At 52.0% G+C, this 12,194-nt stretch overlaps 6 protein-coding genes across 6 annotated transcripts; 2 read left to right on the forward strand and 4 right to left on the reverse strand.

Moving 5' to 3' along the window:
• Positions 1 to 99: 99 nt before the first annotated feature.
• QC764_213100 (uncharacterized protein) lies at positions 100 to 601 on the reverse strand (the record flags this gene model as incomplete). The annotated part of the gene is made up of 3 exons (XM_062945017.1): positions 100 to 186; positions 251 to 452; positions 510 to 601. 3 exons carry the CDS (start codon positions 599 to 601, stop codon positions 100 to 102), a joined length of 381 nt encoding a protein of 126 aa, XP_062803904.1.
• Positions 602 to 1,272: 671 nt separating this feature from the next.
• Positions 1,273 to 2,974, reverse strand: QC764_213110 (uncharacterized protein). The gene is made up of 3 exons (XM_062945018.1): positions 2,419 to 2,974; positions 2,139 to 2,346; positions 1,273 to 2,081 (listed from the first exon to the last, which is right to left on the reverse strand). The coding sequence occupies exons 1-3, from the start codon at positions 2,501 to 2,503 to the stop codon at positions 1,418 to 1,420; spliced, it is 957 nt and encodes a 318-aa protein (XP_062803905.1). The 5' UTR covers positions 2,504 to 2,974; the 3' UTR covers positions 1,273 to 1,417.
• A 32-nt stretch (positions 2,975 to 3,006) lies between these two features.
• Positions 3,007 to 5,543, forward strand: SCS2 (phosphatidylinositol-binding protein scs2). Its single transcript, XM_062945019.1, has 8 exons — positions 3,007 to 3,092; positions 3,189 to 3,644; positions 3,713 to 3,783; positions 3,852 to 3,874; positions 3,949 to 4,007; positions 4,065 to 4,180; positions 4,245 to 4,367; positions 4,489 to 5,543. Exons 2-8 carry the CDS (start codon positions 3,605 to 3,607, stop codon positions 4,897 to 4,899), a joined length of 843 nt encoding a protein of 280 aa, XP_062803906.1. The 5' UTR covers positions 3,007 to 3,092; positions 3,189 to 3,604; the 3' UTR covers positions 4,900 to 5,543.
• On the reverse strand, positions 5,518 to 8,113 carry QC764_213130 (uncharacterized protein). Its single transcript, XM_062945020.1, is given in 5 exon segments — positions 5,518 to 6,143; positions 6,209 to 6,503; positions 6,558 to 7,414; positions 7,469 to 7,611; positions 7,622 to 8,113. 3 exon segments carry the CDS (start codon positions 6,828 to 6,830, stop codon positions 5,668 to 5,670), a joined length of 1,044 nt encoding a protein of 347 aa, XP_062803907.1. The 5' UTR covers positions 6,831 to 7,414; positions 7,469 to 7,611; positions 7,622 to 8,113; the 3' UTR covers positions 5,518 to 5,667.
• On the forward strand, positions 7,434 to 9,513 carry DES1 (sphingolipid delta-4 desaturase). Its single transcript, XM_062945021.1, has 2 exons — positions 7,434 to 8,186; positions 8,248 to 9,513. The coding sequence occupies exons 1-2, from the start codon at positions 7,992 to 7,994 to the stop codon at positions 9,229 to 9,231; spliced, it is 1,179 nt and encodes a 392-aa protein (XP_062803908.1). The 5' UTR covers positions 7,434 to 7,991; the 3' UTR covers positions 9,232 to 9,513.
• Positions 9,514 to 9,539: 26 nt separating this feature from the next.
• Positions 9,540 to 10,767, reverse strand: QC764_213150 (uncharacterized protein; the record flags this gene model as incomplete). Its single annotated transcript, XM_062945022.1, has 2 exons — positions 10,677 to 10,767; positions 9,540 to 10,574 (listed from the first exon to the last, which is right to left on the reverse strand). Exons 1-2 carry the CDS (start codon positions 10,737 to 10,739, stop codon positions 9,540 to 9,542), a joined length of 1,098 nt encoding a protein of 365 aa, XP_062803909.1. The 5' UTR covers positions 10,740 to 10,767.
• Between the last annotated feature and the right edge of the window lie 1,427 nt (positions 10,768 to 12,194).

The following is a 12,194-nucleotide window of genomic DNA, read 5'->3' on the forward strand; positions in this document are numbered from 1 at the left end:
TTTTAGACGAAGAATTAAAATTCCGGCGCAACACATTCATGGACTTCATCAAATGCACACTCTCTTCTCTCTCTTCTCCCCACCACATACACCAACTTCCTACTGCTTGGTATTAGGGTCAGGGAACTTTTCGTCCTGTCCAGGGACTGGGAACCGGAATGCGCAGAGGAAGGGCCACATTTGGGCCTTTCCCATGCTGTTAGCACGATCATGGTAAGGGTTGAGAGAGAAGGAAACTTGCATTCTCCACATCCCAGACTCCCTCCTTGGCGTAGATGTCATTTCTCAACACCTCCTTGATCTCCTCCCGGGAGGCGGCGCTGATGACGATGGTGCTGCCTGCGAAAGAGAACTTGGTCGGGTCGGAACCCTGGGGGGGCTCGTTGAGGACGGCACCGCCCATTTTGTAGAGGCCGGAATCGACAGCTGGTTTGAGGCCGCCGAAGTGTTGACTTTATTTCATTAGTATCCGGTAACTTGGTGAGAGGAGGGGGAGGGAGGAAACATACGGCCGGACCTCGAGACGCTTCTCATGAGCATCGGGGAAGTCGGGGATGACGACGAGCCATTCTACCTTTTTGGGGGCTTCGGTGGAGGACATTGTTCTGATGAGTTGCTGTTGAAATCTAATAGGTGATATAATAGAAGAAAAGGAACAAAAACTAGGTTTGCTGGTTGGGGGCTTGGAAGAAAGAAAAGCAAGTCTGTTAAAGGTTGAAGCTGCAAATGAGCGCAGGTGAGGTGATGCCATAAGGTGGAGTCGTATTTGACTTGATAGATACACCGATTGCGGCCGGCGGAGGAATATGCAAGTTTGAGAGAAGGAGTGGACGATTTAGTATGCACCGAATGGGTTGAATTAGTGAGCAGCTTGCGGTTATGGGCGGATATGTACCGAACTGCGGAAAGTGATACCTCTCAAGAAGGAAGTGGTGCCTCTTCCGAACGAATGCCGACGATCGCCGCAAGGGGTTGAATTGGCGGTGCGGGGCCGCCGCGGGGAAGTTGTGTGGTTGTCAACTACGGGTACAGCCTACATGAAGGTTTCTTGGGCCGAGAAGGTTTGATTTAGGTTGTTGATTCTGGGGATCCTGCTAGCTTGGGACTTGGCACTGAATTAGGCAGGTTTGTTGGATCACTGGATGATGTGTTGAAAATCACTTTCAAGGCGCGCCCTTGAAATGTTGACTTGGATGGTGACCCCACCTATTCAGTACACATTGGGGGTGTTCAGGGGTAATGAACCTAACCTACCTTGTGAAAGAACGCAAACATACATCAAATGAGGAGGGGGACTTTATTTTGAGTATCCAGTTAAGAACATAAACCATCGGCTTTCGAGACACAGTGTTGCCCCTCCATTATCGCTTCCTATCTAGACGCTGGCAGCACACCTCATAAGATTTACGGCAAAAGCCTAGTTGGCAATGATGGCAGCACTGGGCACAAAACCGGCCTCCTTCAATGTCAACCCAAAGTCCACGCCAGCCTCGAATGTCTTCCGTGGGAAGTTGATCTGGAAGCTCTGCACAGGAACACCAGTCTCCTCCTCCACATCGTGAGCCACCTCGAACAAAGTCGTTTCGCTTGGGTAGGTCTTCATCAAGTTGCCCTTCTGCTTGGTCTGAATCCTGAGACGAGCAGTGGCGGCGGACGAGCCTGAAGCAGAACTACCTCCCAGAGCAGACAATGGGGCGGCGGGAGCCACAACCGGGGCTTGTGGTGCTCTACCCTCGCGGAGAGCCTTGGCCTCCTCCTCCTTGCGCTTTCTCTCTGCCTTGTCGGCCTCGATCTTTGCCTTGATGCGCTTCTTGGCTTCGGCATCGGCAATCTTCTCTTGCTTCTTCCTCTCGGCCTCCTTGATTCTCTCCTTGCGCTGAAGCTCCTCCTTGAGCTCTTGGGAATCCTTGGTGGCCTTCATACGAATCTGCTCATTGCGCTTGGCGGTTTCCTTCTCGGCCTCAGACTGGACGGCTCTCTTCGCGGCGAGCTTCTGTCGAAGCTCTTCTAGTCTAGCTTTCTTTTCCTCTTCTGTCAACGGGGCAATCTCGTCAGTGGACTCGGAGAAGTCTTGGTGGTCTCTTGGGTGAGGTTAGCCATGTGAACTAAATGAGAAGCTGGTAAGATTGGATACGAACGTCTTGGTAGCGTGAAAGGTGGCTTGGTCGTGGTTGCGGAACTTCTTGCCACATTCGTTGCAAACCAAGGATTTTGCGGTCTCGCCAGAAGGGATGTTGGCACCAGTCGTATCTTCATCTTCGTCCTCAGCTGAGGCCTGGTTCTGAGCCTGGAGCTCTTCCAAGGACTTATCCTGGTTTGCCTCTAGCCAATCAAGGGCTTGTTGCACTGCGTTGAGTGTTAGAACAGGGGCTGAAAATGAGTGGCATGACAAGATGTGTCCGTGACGGTGATGCTTACAGTTTCCAGTCTTCTTGGCGGCGATTTCCGCACGAGCCTGCTCAAAGCCCATGGAGAGCAGCACATCAAGATCGGCAGTCGTCATATCGAATGAGAGTGTTGCTTCTGTTTTAATTGATGATTGGCAATGGTGGTGGTGAAAGTGAAAGTTGATGCCAAGATCAAGGGCAGGTGGTGGTGTTGAGGAGTTGTTGGTTGTCGAGTGGGGGAATACCCAACACGAAATCAAGCTAAATTTTATAAGACGAAAAGGCTGAACAACGTTCAACTGTTCAAAACCTGTGCGCCACAATGGAACCGGTGTTAGCTTTTACGCAGGGACCTGGCTTTGAACTGCTCAAAAGCAAGCTGATATTCAAACGATTCGGTTGTTAGCAGTCAGCCTCAACCTTGAGCTTAGGATGATAGCCTGGGCTGTAGGTTGAAAGGGTGCACGTCATCACAGGAGGCCAACCAGTAGAAACAGTGGGGGCGCGGCATGTGATAGCACCCATCGTTTTATACACTCCAGATACGTCGGCAACTCTCTCTTCTCGAAATAGGTTGGATATCACAGATACTGCTGGCAAGCCATATGTACTCGGTAACTTGTACTTTTACTCTACTGCATGTCGACTTGATGTCCTGAACTCTGGCAGTGGTTGAATTAGTAATGTTGGCCCCAGTGTTCTCAGGTAGCAACCCAATTGGAGCCCAAGAACAGCTGTCTTGGTGGCAGCCCAGCCCAAACCCTCCCACCTGGGAAAGTCACTGACACGCTGGACCATCAGCACGGGCCCACGAACCCGGATCGCCCTAGGCTCGAATCAGAAGGGGTCGAAACCTGGCCAAGAAGCAACTTTGCCGTCACTGTGCTGTGCTGCGCTCTGCTCGGAATGTCGTAAGACACCTCATATCTCAAGCTCTAACCAACAGGCCTTCTCATCGCAACAACTCTCCGTCGCTCTCCCATCTCTTCCACCGTCCGCCTTCTCTGGTAGATTCTTCGCGCCCGAATCCTGACGAAAACCTTGTCGTCGCACGATATCAACACACCGAGCGTCCCCTTTGGTGCACGAACATTGAAAATCCCCCAAATTCGCTGCGCGATTCCGTCACCTCGGCTCCACCAAAACGGTCGCAGCAAACATCCACAAACATCTAAACGTTCTTTTGAGGACGCCCGAGACCTTGCTATACCGTCATCATGTCCGTCGAGATTGAACCCTTTGAGCTCGGCTTCCGCAGTACGTTGTGTCCTCCAGATCGCCAACATCCACAGAGACATTCGAAGGACCATATCTGACCGAGCTAGGGCCATTTACTATCGAGGTCGCGCAGATCCTCAAGATCAAGAACACCAACAAAGAGCCAATTGCTTTCAAGGTATATCAAGATGTTTTTCAAGTTGTGTCTCACTTTTCAAGTGGCTAACAGGATCCTCCTGTTTGTAGGTTAAAACGACAGCCCCTAAGCAGTACGTCTCGAGACTTCGCGATTCTCCACAATAATTACATTGGCCTACAAGAGTGGTGTTGCTAACTGCCACAGGTACTGTGTTCGACCAAACTCTGGTCGTGTTGAGCCCGGCCATGAAGTCGAAGTTTCAGGTAGGCACATCGTGGACATGTTTGGAAAGTTAGGGCGGGTGGCTGACATACACGTAGTCCTCCTGCAGGCCATGAAGCAGGAGCCTCCTGCCGACGCCAAGTGCCGTGACAAGTTCCTCGTCCAGTCCGTTACCATCACCGGCGACAAGGACTTCACCAATGTTCAGCAGATTGTGGGTCACTCTTCACAGCCGGCGGTGAGAAAAACAATACCATACTGACCAGTTATTCTTGTAGTGGGACGGTGTGCCAAAGTCGGCAATCCAAGAGAGGAAGATCCGAGTCTCTTGGCTCGCCGCCAACGACGACGGAAACGCGGAACCTGCGGTGTCGACTCCTCCCCGTCGCTCACTTGCTAATGTATGTTATCCCACTTGGTTTCTCCGTGGCGGGGGAGGGGGTAAATGGGTGTAAAAATTCGCATCCCATCCCCGCGATCCCCTCGTCACATGGGCGACTAGCGCTAACCACAACTGTATAGGGCCATGAGGATACCCCTAATGCCGCCCCTCCAGCCTACTCTTCCCCGCACGATGAATCCACCATTCTCGATAACGCCTCTTCAGGCCAACCCGAGCAGGAGTCCAGGGAGGAGACTGGGTCAACTGTCGCCGAATCCGCCGTGGCCGCCGTCAAGACCACAGCCGTCGAGACCTACGAAGAGATCAAGGCGAAGCTCGCTCAGGCGGAGGCTACGATTGCCCAGCTAAAGAACGACGCAGCAAGTGGACTCAGACAAAGGAAGGCAGCCGTAACCTCCGAGGCAGACAACAGCAAGCCTTCCCAGCCCGAGCTCGCCCAGGCGACGAGACAAGGTACCGAGGGTGTGTCCGTTAAGGTCGTGGCCATCCTGTGCTTTGTTAGTTTCATGTTGGCGTACTTTTTCTTTTAGAGGGTATACAGCCCGTCTGGAAAGCGTGGGCCAAAAGGTGACGGTGTTGTTGGTTTTCTTGCTACATTGAGGCGCGGCGTCGGATCACAAATAATCACCACCTATCTTCACAACCCCGCCCCCATACCCATCATTAGTTCCCCCATACCCCATACCCTCATACCCCCACACGGAGCTCTCTTTTGTTGTTTTACTGTTTTGTCATTTATGGGTAGACGTATGGTATACGTTGTTATGTCTATGTCTCTCGGTGTCTCTCTCTCTCTCTCTCTCTCTCTCTCTCTCTCTCTCTCTGTGTGTGTGTGTGTGTGTGTCCAGTGTCGTTTGTTTGTCTCTGTGATTGGACGACAAGTTCATAGCAAAATACCACTGACTTTCTGATAGTTGTTTTTTCTCGTAGCGGCATGATGAGAGCGAGGATAGTATTATTGCAATTAGCTAGCAAGGATGTTGTTGCCTGGGAATATGAAATCAATCGGTTACACCTGTTTGCTCTGATATTGGTGTGTGTATCATAACGTGTTCGGGGATTACATTCAGGGGCTGGGAAGGGCTTTGTGCGCAGATTGACAGCTATTGTTATTATTACCTTTGCTACGCTAGCAGTGCGCCAACATGTGTATCGATAGAGGAGTGAATGCAAACGGCTAAGCATAGGCTTTATACTGTATTTTCTTTTCCTAACCATAGAGCTTGTGCCACAAATACAGAATTGTTAAGGGAGATCAAAGGTACGTCTCCCGGAAGCCACCATGCCCACCTGTTACCCTAGAACCTCATCACCACCGCTGGCGGCTTGTTCCCCAAAATCTCATCAATCTCCCCCATCACCTCCTCCGTCAGCAACTTGTACACCCTCAACGCCTCCACATTCTCATACACCTGTTCCGGCGAGCTCGCTCCTGTTATGGCGCTACTAACATGCTTGTTAGCCAGCACCCACGCCAACGCCAGCACGCTCTGCTTCACGCCCAACCGCTCGGCGATTGGTTCGAGCTTGGAGACCGTGTCAACCATTTCCTGAAACTCTTCCTTGCCCGTGCGCTTCCAGAAGCCGGAGATGAACTCGAGCTGGGTTTGGGCGAAGCGGGAGTCGGGCGGGATGCCGGATTTGTATTTTCCTGAGAGGATCCCCTGCCGCAAAGGGGAGAAGACGGTCAGGCCTAGGGATGGGGGAGTGCGGAGGAGGTGGGTGAGGGTGGATTCGACGCGGAGGCGCTCGAGCATGTTGTACCGGGGCTGTTCTGTTACCTTGTTAGTGAGAGGAGACATAGGGGTAGGGAGAAAAAAAAAGGGGGAAGGGGGGTACCCATTAATGGACCGATGAGGTTGAGTTTATCTGCGTAGTGGCGTGCTTCGGCTATTTCGTCTGCGTCCCATTCGCTGGTGCCCCAGTAGAGGGCCTTGCCTATGTCGATTAGATGGTTGAAGGCTCGGACTGTTTCTTCCATGGGGGTATTTCTGTCTGGTCTGTGGGCGTAGATCAAGTCGACATAGTCGAGTTGGAGGCGTTCGAGGGATTGGTTCATGCCTTCGATGATGTGCTTTCGGGAGAGCCCGATGTTGTTTACTGGTCTGCTGCTGAAGGCTGAGCCCCAATAGATCTTTCTTTCCGTTAGTAGGGTTCAGGCATGGGGGTTGGTGTAAAAGGAGTGTACCTTGGTAGAGATGACGAGATCGTTTCTTTGCCAGCCAAACTTCCTGATGGCCTCGCCCATGACCTTTTCGGACTCACCCTTCGCGTACACCTCGGCACAGTCAAAGAAGTTGACACCGACGTCGTAGGCGGCTTTCATGCAGGCGAAGGTGCCTTCTCTGTCTACATGACCGCCGTATGTCAGCCAGCCGCCGAGGGAGATGGCAGAAACTTGGAGACCGGAGCGGCCCAAGAAGCGGTATTCCATCTCGGGGAGATCAGTAGGCGGTGACATATTGAAAAGGCGATCGGAGAAACTAATGGGTAGAATTGGGTCTGGCTTTAGAAGAGAGGGAAGAGAGATGACCGAGAGACACTGCCCTTTAATAGTTCACCACTTGCTGAACCCGGAGCACGGCATAACATAGTGTACGAAATAGCAGGCCGCCGTCTGAGCAAACGGTACGGCAAGCTCCCGCGATGCAGATCCGGTATGAGAAGGTCGTGGTAGGTAACAGACAGGGGTTTGTATCAACCCCCACTGTTACCCCTCTTCTATGGTGTTTCCTGGTTCGTGAAAGATAGGACGAGGCTCGAGAGCGTACCACAGGAAGGATATTGTGGTGTCTTGTTTGGTTGGCCATAGCTCCAGCACCATGATGATATGTGCAACCAAGACACAAGACGCCTTCCACTTGGAAGGCTGAAGGCAGGATGCGAGTCCGCGGCCAATTCAACCCTTGAAGTTGTCACTTCGTAATCAGCTCCTAACCTGCGATGACAGGACTTCCAACCGAATGGGCTTTGCTGATGGCGTCATTGCAACTAAGGTGTTGTAAGAGATTTCTAGGTCATGCGTTCAAGTCTATTGCTGAATATCTACACTGGGTGGTTAGATATGGGTACACCGACCAATTGGGCAATATCACCTACACCCATCAGTCTTCATTGTTGACACTGCCCTTGGGCTTGCCAATTGCCTATCCCAATGATTGTTGGTTCTCTAGTTGGCTGCCCGTGTTGGTCAAGAAGAAATGTCGAAAAGGACAAGAAGATCTGGTTAACATCTCATAAACCCTCAAAAACAAAAACAATCCTGTCCAACACACCACTTTTCAACGCCCAGTTCGGATGGACAGCCCACTTTCACAGGCACAGGCGAGCTTCTGGAACGATAACCCCTTTTTCGATCTTGGAGATCTTTGAAGCACGGGCCACTGGCCCCTCCTGGTTGGCTCCAGCAGATCAGATACCCCACAATTGAGGGACCTGAGCCCCTGCCCGCCACCGCCAACTGTTGAAATTGGACGGAGGAACCCAAGCGAGCAACCTCAAGGGTTCACAACTACCGACCCTGCGCCAACCTTTTTTTGTTGATTGTCTTTTCCGTCAAGCTGGTCTTGGGGCTTCACTCGTTTCTTCTCGACGTTGACAGTACGCATTCGGATTTCCCATCATGGCTTCCACAACGATTACGAGCAACGGCACGACCAAGAGAAAGGCTGCCAATGGCATCAGCAACGGCCACGCCAACGGCGCGACGGCGCCCACCAAGAACACGGACGACCAGAAGGAACATGACTTTTTCTGGACTTATACTGAAGAGCCACACCGGACACGGAGGTTGGCCATCATCAAGGCGCACCCTGAGGTATGTTTGAGCACAGTGTCTGCGTTAAGGAAGCATCAATCGCTAACCATTGTCCTGTTAGGTCTTAAAACTATGTGGTGCCGAACCATTAACGAAATATGTCGTCGCCGGCGTCGTTGCCCTCCAGATCCTTTGCGCCCACCTCCTCCGAGACACGCCCTTCTGGTCCCTGAAGTTCTGGGCGGTCGCCTACATCATTGGCGCCACCTCGAACCAGAATCTCTTCCTGGCCATCCATGAGATCTCCCACAACCTCGCTTTCAGGTCGCCCCTGGCCAACCGCCTCTTTGCCATCTTCGCCAACCTTCCTATCGGGTTGCCCTACAGTGCTTCGTTCAGGCCTTACCACCTGACACATCACAAGTCCCTCGGAGTTGATGGCCTCGATACCGATCTGCCTACCGCTCTTGAAGCCGTCTTCCTCGACTCGATCCTCGGCAAGGCCTTCTTCTGCACCTTCCAGATCCTATTCTACGCCCTCCGCCCGATGGCCGTTTACCGTGTCCCCTTCACCTGGGTCCACTGGCTCAACGTTGCCGTTCAGCTGTCCTTCGACTACTCCCTCATTGCCTTGCTCCCGAACTACTTCTCGGTCAACTCGGTCCTGTACCTGATCCTGTCTTCCTTCCTGGCTGGCAGTCTCCACCCAACAGCAGGGCACTTCATCGCCGAACACTACGTGTATGAGCACATTTCGGACGAAGCCAGAGACCCCGAGAACAAGATCCCTCTTCCTGAGACCTACAGCTACTACGGCATCTTGAACTTTTTCACTTACAATGTCGGTCTGCACAATGAGCACCACGACTTCCCTGCGATCCCCTGGACTAGACTGCCCAAGTTGAACAAGATTGCCAAGGAGTTTTATGATCCCCTGCCTACACACGAGAGCTGGGTGTATGTGCTCTGGCAGTTCATCTTTGATGACAAGATTGGGATGACGAGCCGTGTCAAGAGAAAGCAGGGAGGGAGAGTTGTGGGTGGTGGAAATGTTGCTGCAAAGGCCAAGGTGGCGGATTGGACAGCTGATGAGATTGAGGCTTGATTTTGTTTTTGAATGGTTAATAATGTGTTTCGGGAGACATCTGTTTGCTCACTGGGTTATGAGTAAGTCTGGAGTTGAAACGAAACCAAAAAATGGGGTTTGATACGAACGAACCTAGACTAGACGGACGGGGCAAGAGCATTGGTGCATTGTACAATGGCATTGCTTATGAGGTGCGTTTAATTTTTGGGCTGATAGGTTATTGTAATGGGTGAGTAAGTATATATTTGAGAATTTATGAGCATTATTTTATCTAGGTGGTCTAATATTTGAAAACAGCAAACTGGAAACAAAAGCAATAAACGTCTTTATTCACCCTTCAACTCCGAGGCCCACCCCCGTATCGCCCCCTTTTCCTCCTCTGTCAAGTTTATCCCAAACACCTCTTTCAACACCTCAGTCCTCTCCTCCTCGGTCCTACAAACCTTGACCAACTCTGTCCTCCCTCCCAAATTCTGCTTCACCTCCCCCTGAACCATCATCACCTTTCCCTTTATCTTCTGTTCTCCCTCCTCCCCTCCTCTCAGAAACCGAATCACTAGCACCGTATACGTCTGATGATTCCTCTCGCACTCGCTCAAATAAACATTCAGGTTCTCAAAATCCAACTCGGTAAACTCGTGCTCTGGCACAAAGGCGTAGTAGCTGTTCCAGGGCTTTTCAGGCGAGTTTCGGTACTCGTAGATCCAGTGCTTGAGCGCGCCCTTGGACTCGTCACGGAAGCGCTGGTCGGGGAGCCAGTCGCGGGTGTAACGGATTTGCTGGGTGCCGATGGTGTTGTGGTGGATGAGGTGTTCGGTTAGGGGCAGGGGGAAGGTTGGGCCGTCGCCGCCGAAGCCCGCGTCTAGGATGTATTGTTGGGCGGGGTTGGTGTTGGGGAGGGTGAGGATGTTGACTAGGTGGACGTAGCCGTTGTAGGGGCCTTGGGGGGTGCCGTTTGTGCGGTTGCGGTTGCGGACGCCGGAGTAGTGAATCAAGGAGAAGCCGAGGGCGCGGAGGATGTGAGAGAAGAAGATGGAGAGTTCCATGCAGTAGCCTCCTCTGCCGCGCCTTGGGGAGGTGACAAGTTTGGTGAAGAGGTGTTGGGGGTCGAGGAGGATGCGGTGGAAGGGGTTGTAGTGGATGGAGAGGTTCTCGTAGGGGAAGGAGGTGATTTGGGCTTGGAAGATGGTGGTGAGGTAGTCTAGGTCGAGGACGGGGTGGGAGGAAGGGTGGTATGACTCATCGAGACCGACGTAGGAGAGATACTGAGAGACCTGGGAGAGGGTGTAGGCTGAGCCGTTGGGTTTGAAGTTGTCGTGGTCGGCCATGGTGAGCGTTGGATCAATGAACCTCGATTTTTGCTACCGTCAAACACTCTCTTGATCCATCGATCTTGGTGTTTTGACCACTGATTAAGATTTTAGTTTCAGTCATATTAGCAAGTACTACTCCTTGTGACTCACCATCATAGGGTATCTCAACGTAAACCCGACAAGCCGGTCGTCGGCAGGGCGTGAAGGCGTCATCGCAACTAACACCGTTCTAGAAATGATTCCGCCCAGCAATCATACAAGAGACGTTATAAGTATGTTTATTGATCTGATATTGCCAGAGCATACACTTGGATTTACTATACAGACCCCTAACCCTGCTACAAACAGTGATTAAATCTTCCAATCACACGACACATCCCTCAGCCATTTTCTTACCGTATATGCTAGTTATGAGAGGGTTAAACAACACTTGATGAATCATTGGGCTGTAAGTGATACTTTGTTTGCTGCCCGGCCCATATTTTCCAGCAGAAAGATGCTGCGTCTCGGCTGAAAAGACAATCTAGTAACCATGGTTTTGAGCATTTAGATGCTCGCCTTAAGATGTCCCTTGGTGTCTCAAGGGTGCCTCATACAACACAGTTCACGAGGTTATGTCAGCAGTCACCCCATCACTACAGGACTGACTTCTGCCTTGGAGCACACGTATCAATACTGAAACCCAAAGAGCAGCCAAGATTGATAAAAACCTCGCTCGAGATTCATCCCCCACTATCTACTCAGACTGCCACCCCACGCGTGTGGCTGCTCAGACTCGTGGACGACCGTGATGGGCCAGCCAAACTTCGAGAGGCGCAATGCCCAGCCAGTGACAGCATCGGGTTCCTGCACAGATGACCGAAAGGTAATGTGAGCAGGATGACTCCGATGTTATGTCTGTGGCATGCAGTCTCTACAATCCCAATATCTTCTATCTCCCCCTTCGATAATGGGTGACGCGGCAGCAAGTGTGAGAGTTTTTGGTACTGCAGCGATGCATAGTAAGCCATACAGAAAAACCCATTCGCTGGCTGCAACCCATCACGCGGTTTTCCTCACAAGGGGAGGATGGGTTAAGTTCGGGACGAGAGGACCCCTACCCAACCCACACGTCACCACGTGTCATGCAGCCGTTGGTATAAGGACAAGACACTCAGACCTTCAAGACTACTGCGTATATGCTGGGTAGCGAAGCGGTATTTTTTCTTCATCTGTTCGTCGCATTGTCTTGCGCCGTTTTTTTGCTGATTTCCCAACCAGTCTCAGACAACCCGGGCCCCGGTATCGCATGATGAAGGAGTTCCGTCAGAGCGCCAGAAGGAAAAGTTTTCGTGATCACAGCCCACGCCGCACGCTCACACACCTGCCCCTGAGTTTGCTGACAGGGCTGGGTAGCTGGGTTCTCGGCAAACGGCTGTCCCTGGTGAGGCTAGCATTCGGCCCAGGCCGGTGCGGTATATTCTCATACTTTGTCCTGATGCATCCGAGAAGATATTGTGAGAGCACGCGGCAAGACGGAGGCAAAGACATGCCCGGTATAACTTCCCAGCTGCCTGTTTTCGTGGCACTCGAGATATCCGAGTGCCTGTCGTGCTCTCCTTGATCCAGCGGCGCGGCGTGATGGTTCGACAGACCAGGGCTGAGGGCTGCTTATCGTGGGTTTCACTG

Source organism: Podospora pseudoanserina, chromosome 2 (genome assembly GCF_035222485.1).
Source record: "Podospora pseudoanserina strain CBS 124.78 chromosome 2, whole genome shotgun sequence".
In the NCBI taxonomy this organism is placed as follows: Eukaryota; Fungi; Ascomycota; class Sordariomycetes; order Sordariales; family Podosporaceae; genus Podospora; species Podospora pseudoanserina.

Bases quoted from the DNA above. Each gene is read 5' to 3' on its own strand.
- QC764_213110 (XM_062945018.1), bottom strand. From the start codon at position 2,503: ATGACGACTGCCGATCTTGATGTGCTGCTCTCCATGGGCTTTGAGCAG. The intron at 2,347-2,418 runs GTAAGCATCACC...CACTCAACGCAG, and splicing joins CGCCAAGAAGACTGGAAACT to TGCAACAAGCCCTTGATTGG. The intron at 2,082-2,138 runs GTTCGTATCCAA...ACCTCACCCAAG, and splicing joins ACCTTTCACGCTACCAAGAC to AGACCACCAAGACTTCTCCG.
- SCS2 (XM_062945019.1), top strand. From the start codon at position 3,605: ATGTCCGTCGAGATTGAACCCTTTGAGCTCGGCTTCCGCA. The intron at 4,008-4,064 runs GTAGGCACATCG...ACATACACGTAG, and splicing joins CCATGAAGTCGAAGTTTCAG to TCCTCCTGCAGGCCATGAAG. The intron at 4,368-4,488 runs GTATGTTATCCC...ACAACTGTATAG, and splicing joins CCCGTCGCTCACTTGCTAAT to GGCCATGAGGATACCCCTAA.
- QC764_213130 (XM_062945020.1), bottom strand. From the start codon at position 6,830: ATGTCACCGCCTACTGATCTCCCCGAGATGGAATACCGCTTCTTGGGC. The intron at 6,504-6,557 runs GTACACTCCTTT...ACGGAAAGAAAG, and splicing joins ATCTCGTCATCTCTACCAAG to ATCTATTGGGGCTCAGCCTT. The intron at 6,144-6,208 runs GTACCCCCCTTC...ACAAGGTAACAG, and splicing joins CCTCATCGGTCCATTAATGG to AACAGCCCCGGTACAACATG.
- DES1 (XM_062945021.1), top strand. From the start codon at position 7,992: ATGGCTTCCACAACGATTACGAGCAACGGCACGACCAAGAGAAAGGCT. The intron at 8,187-8,247 runs GTATGTTTGAGC...TTGTCCTGTTAG, and splicing joins TCATCAAGGCGCACCCTGAG to GTCTTAAAACTATGTGGTGC.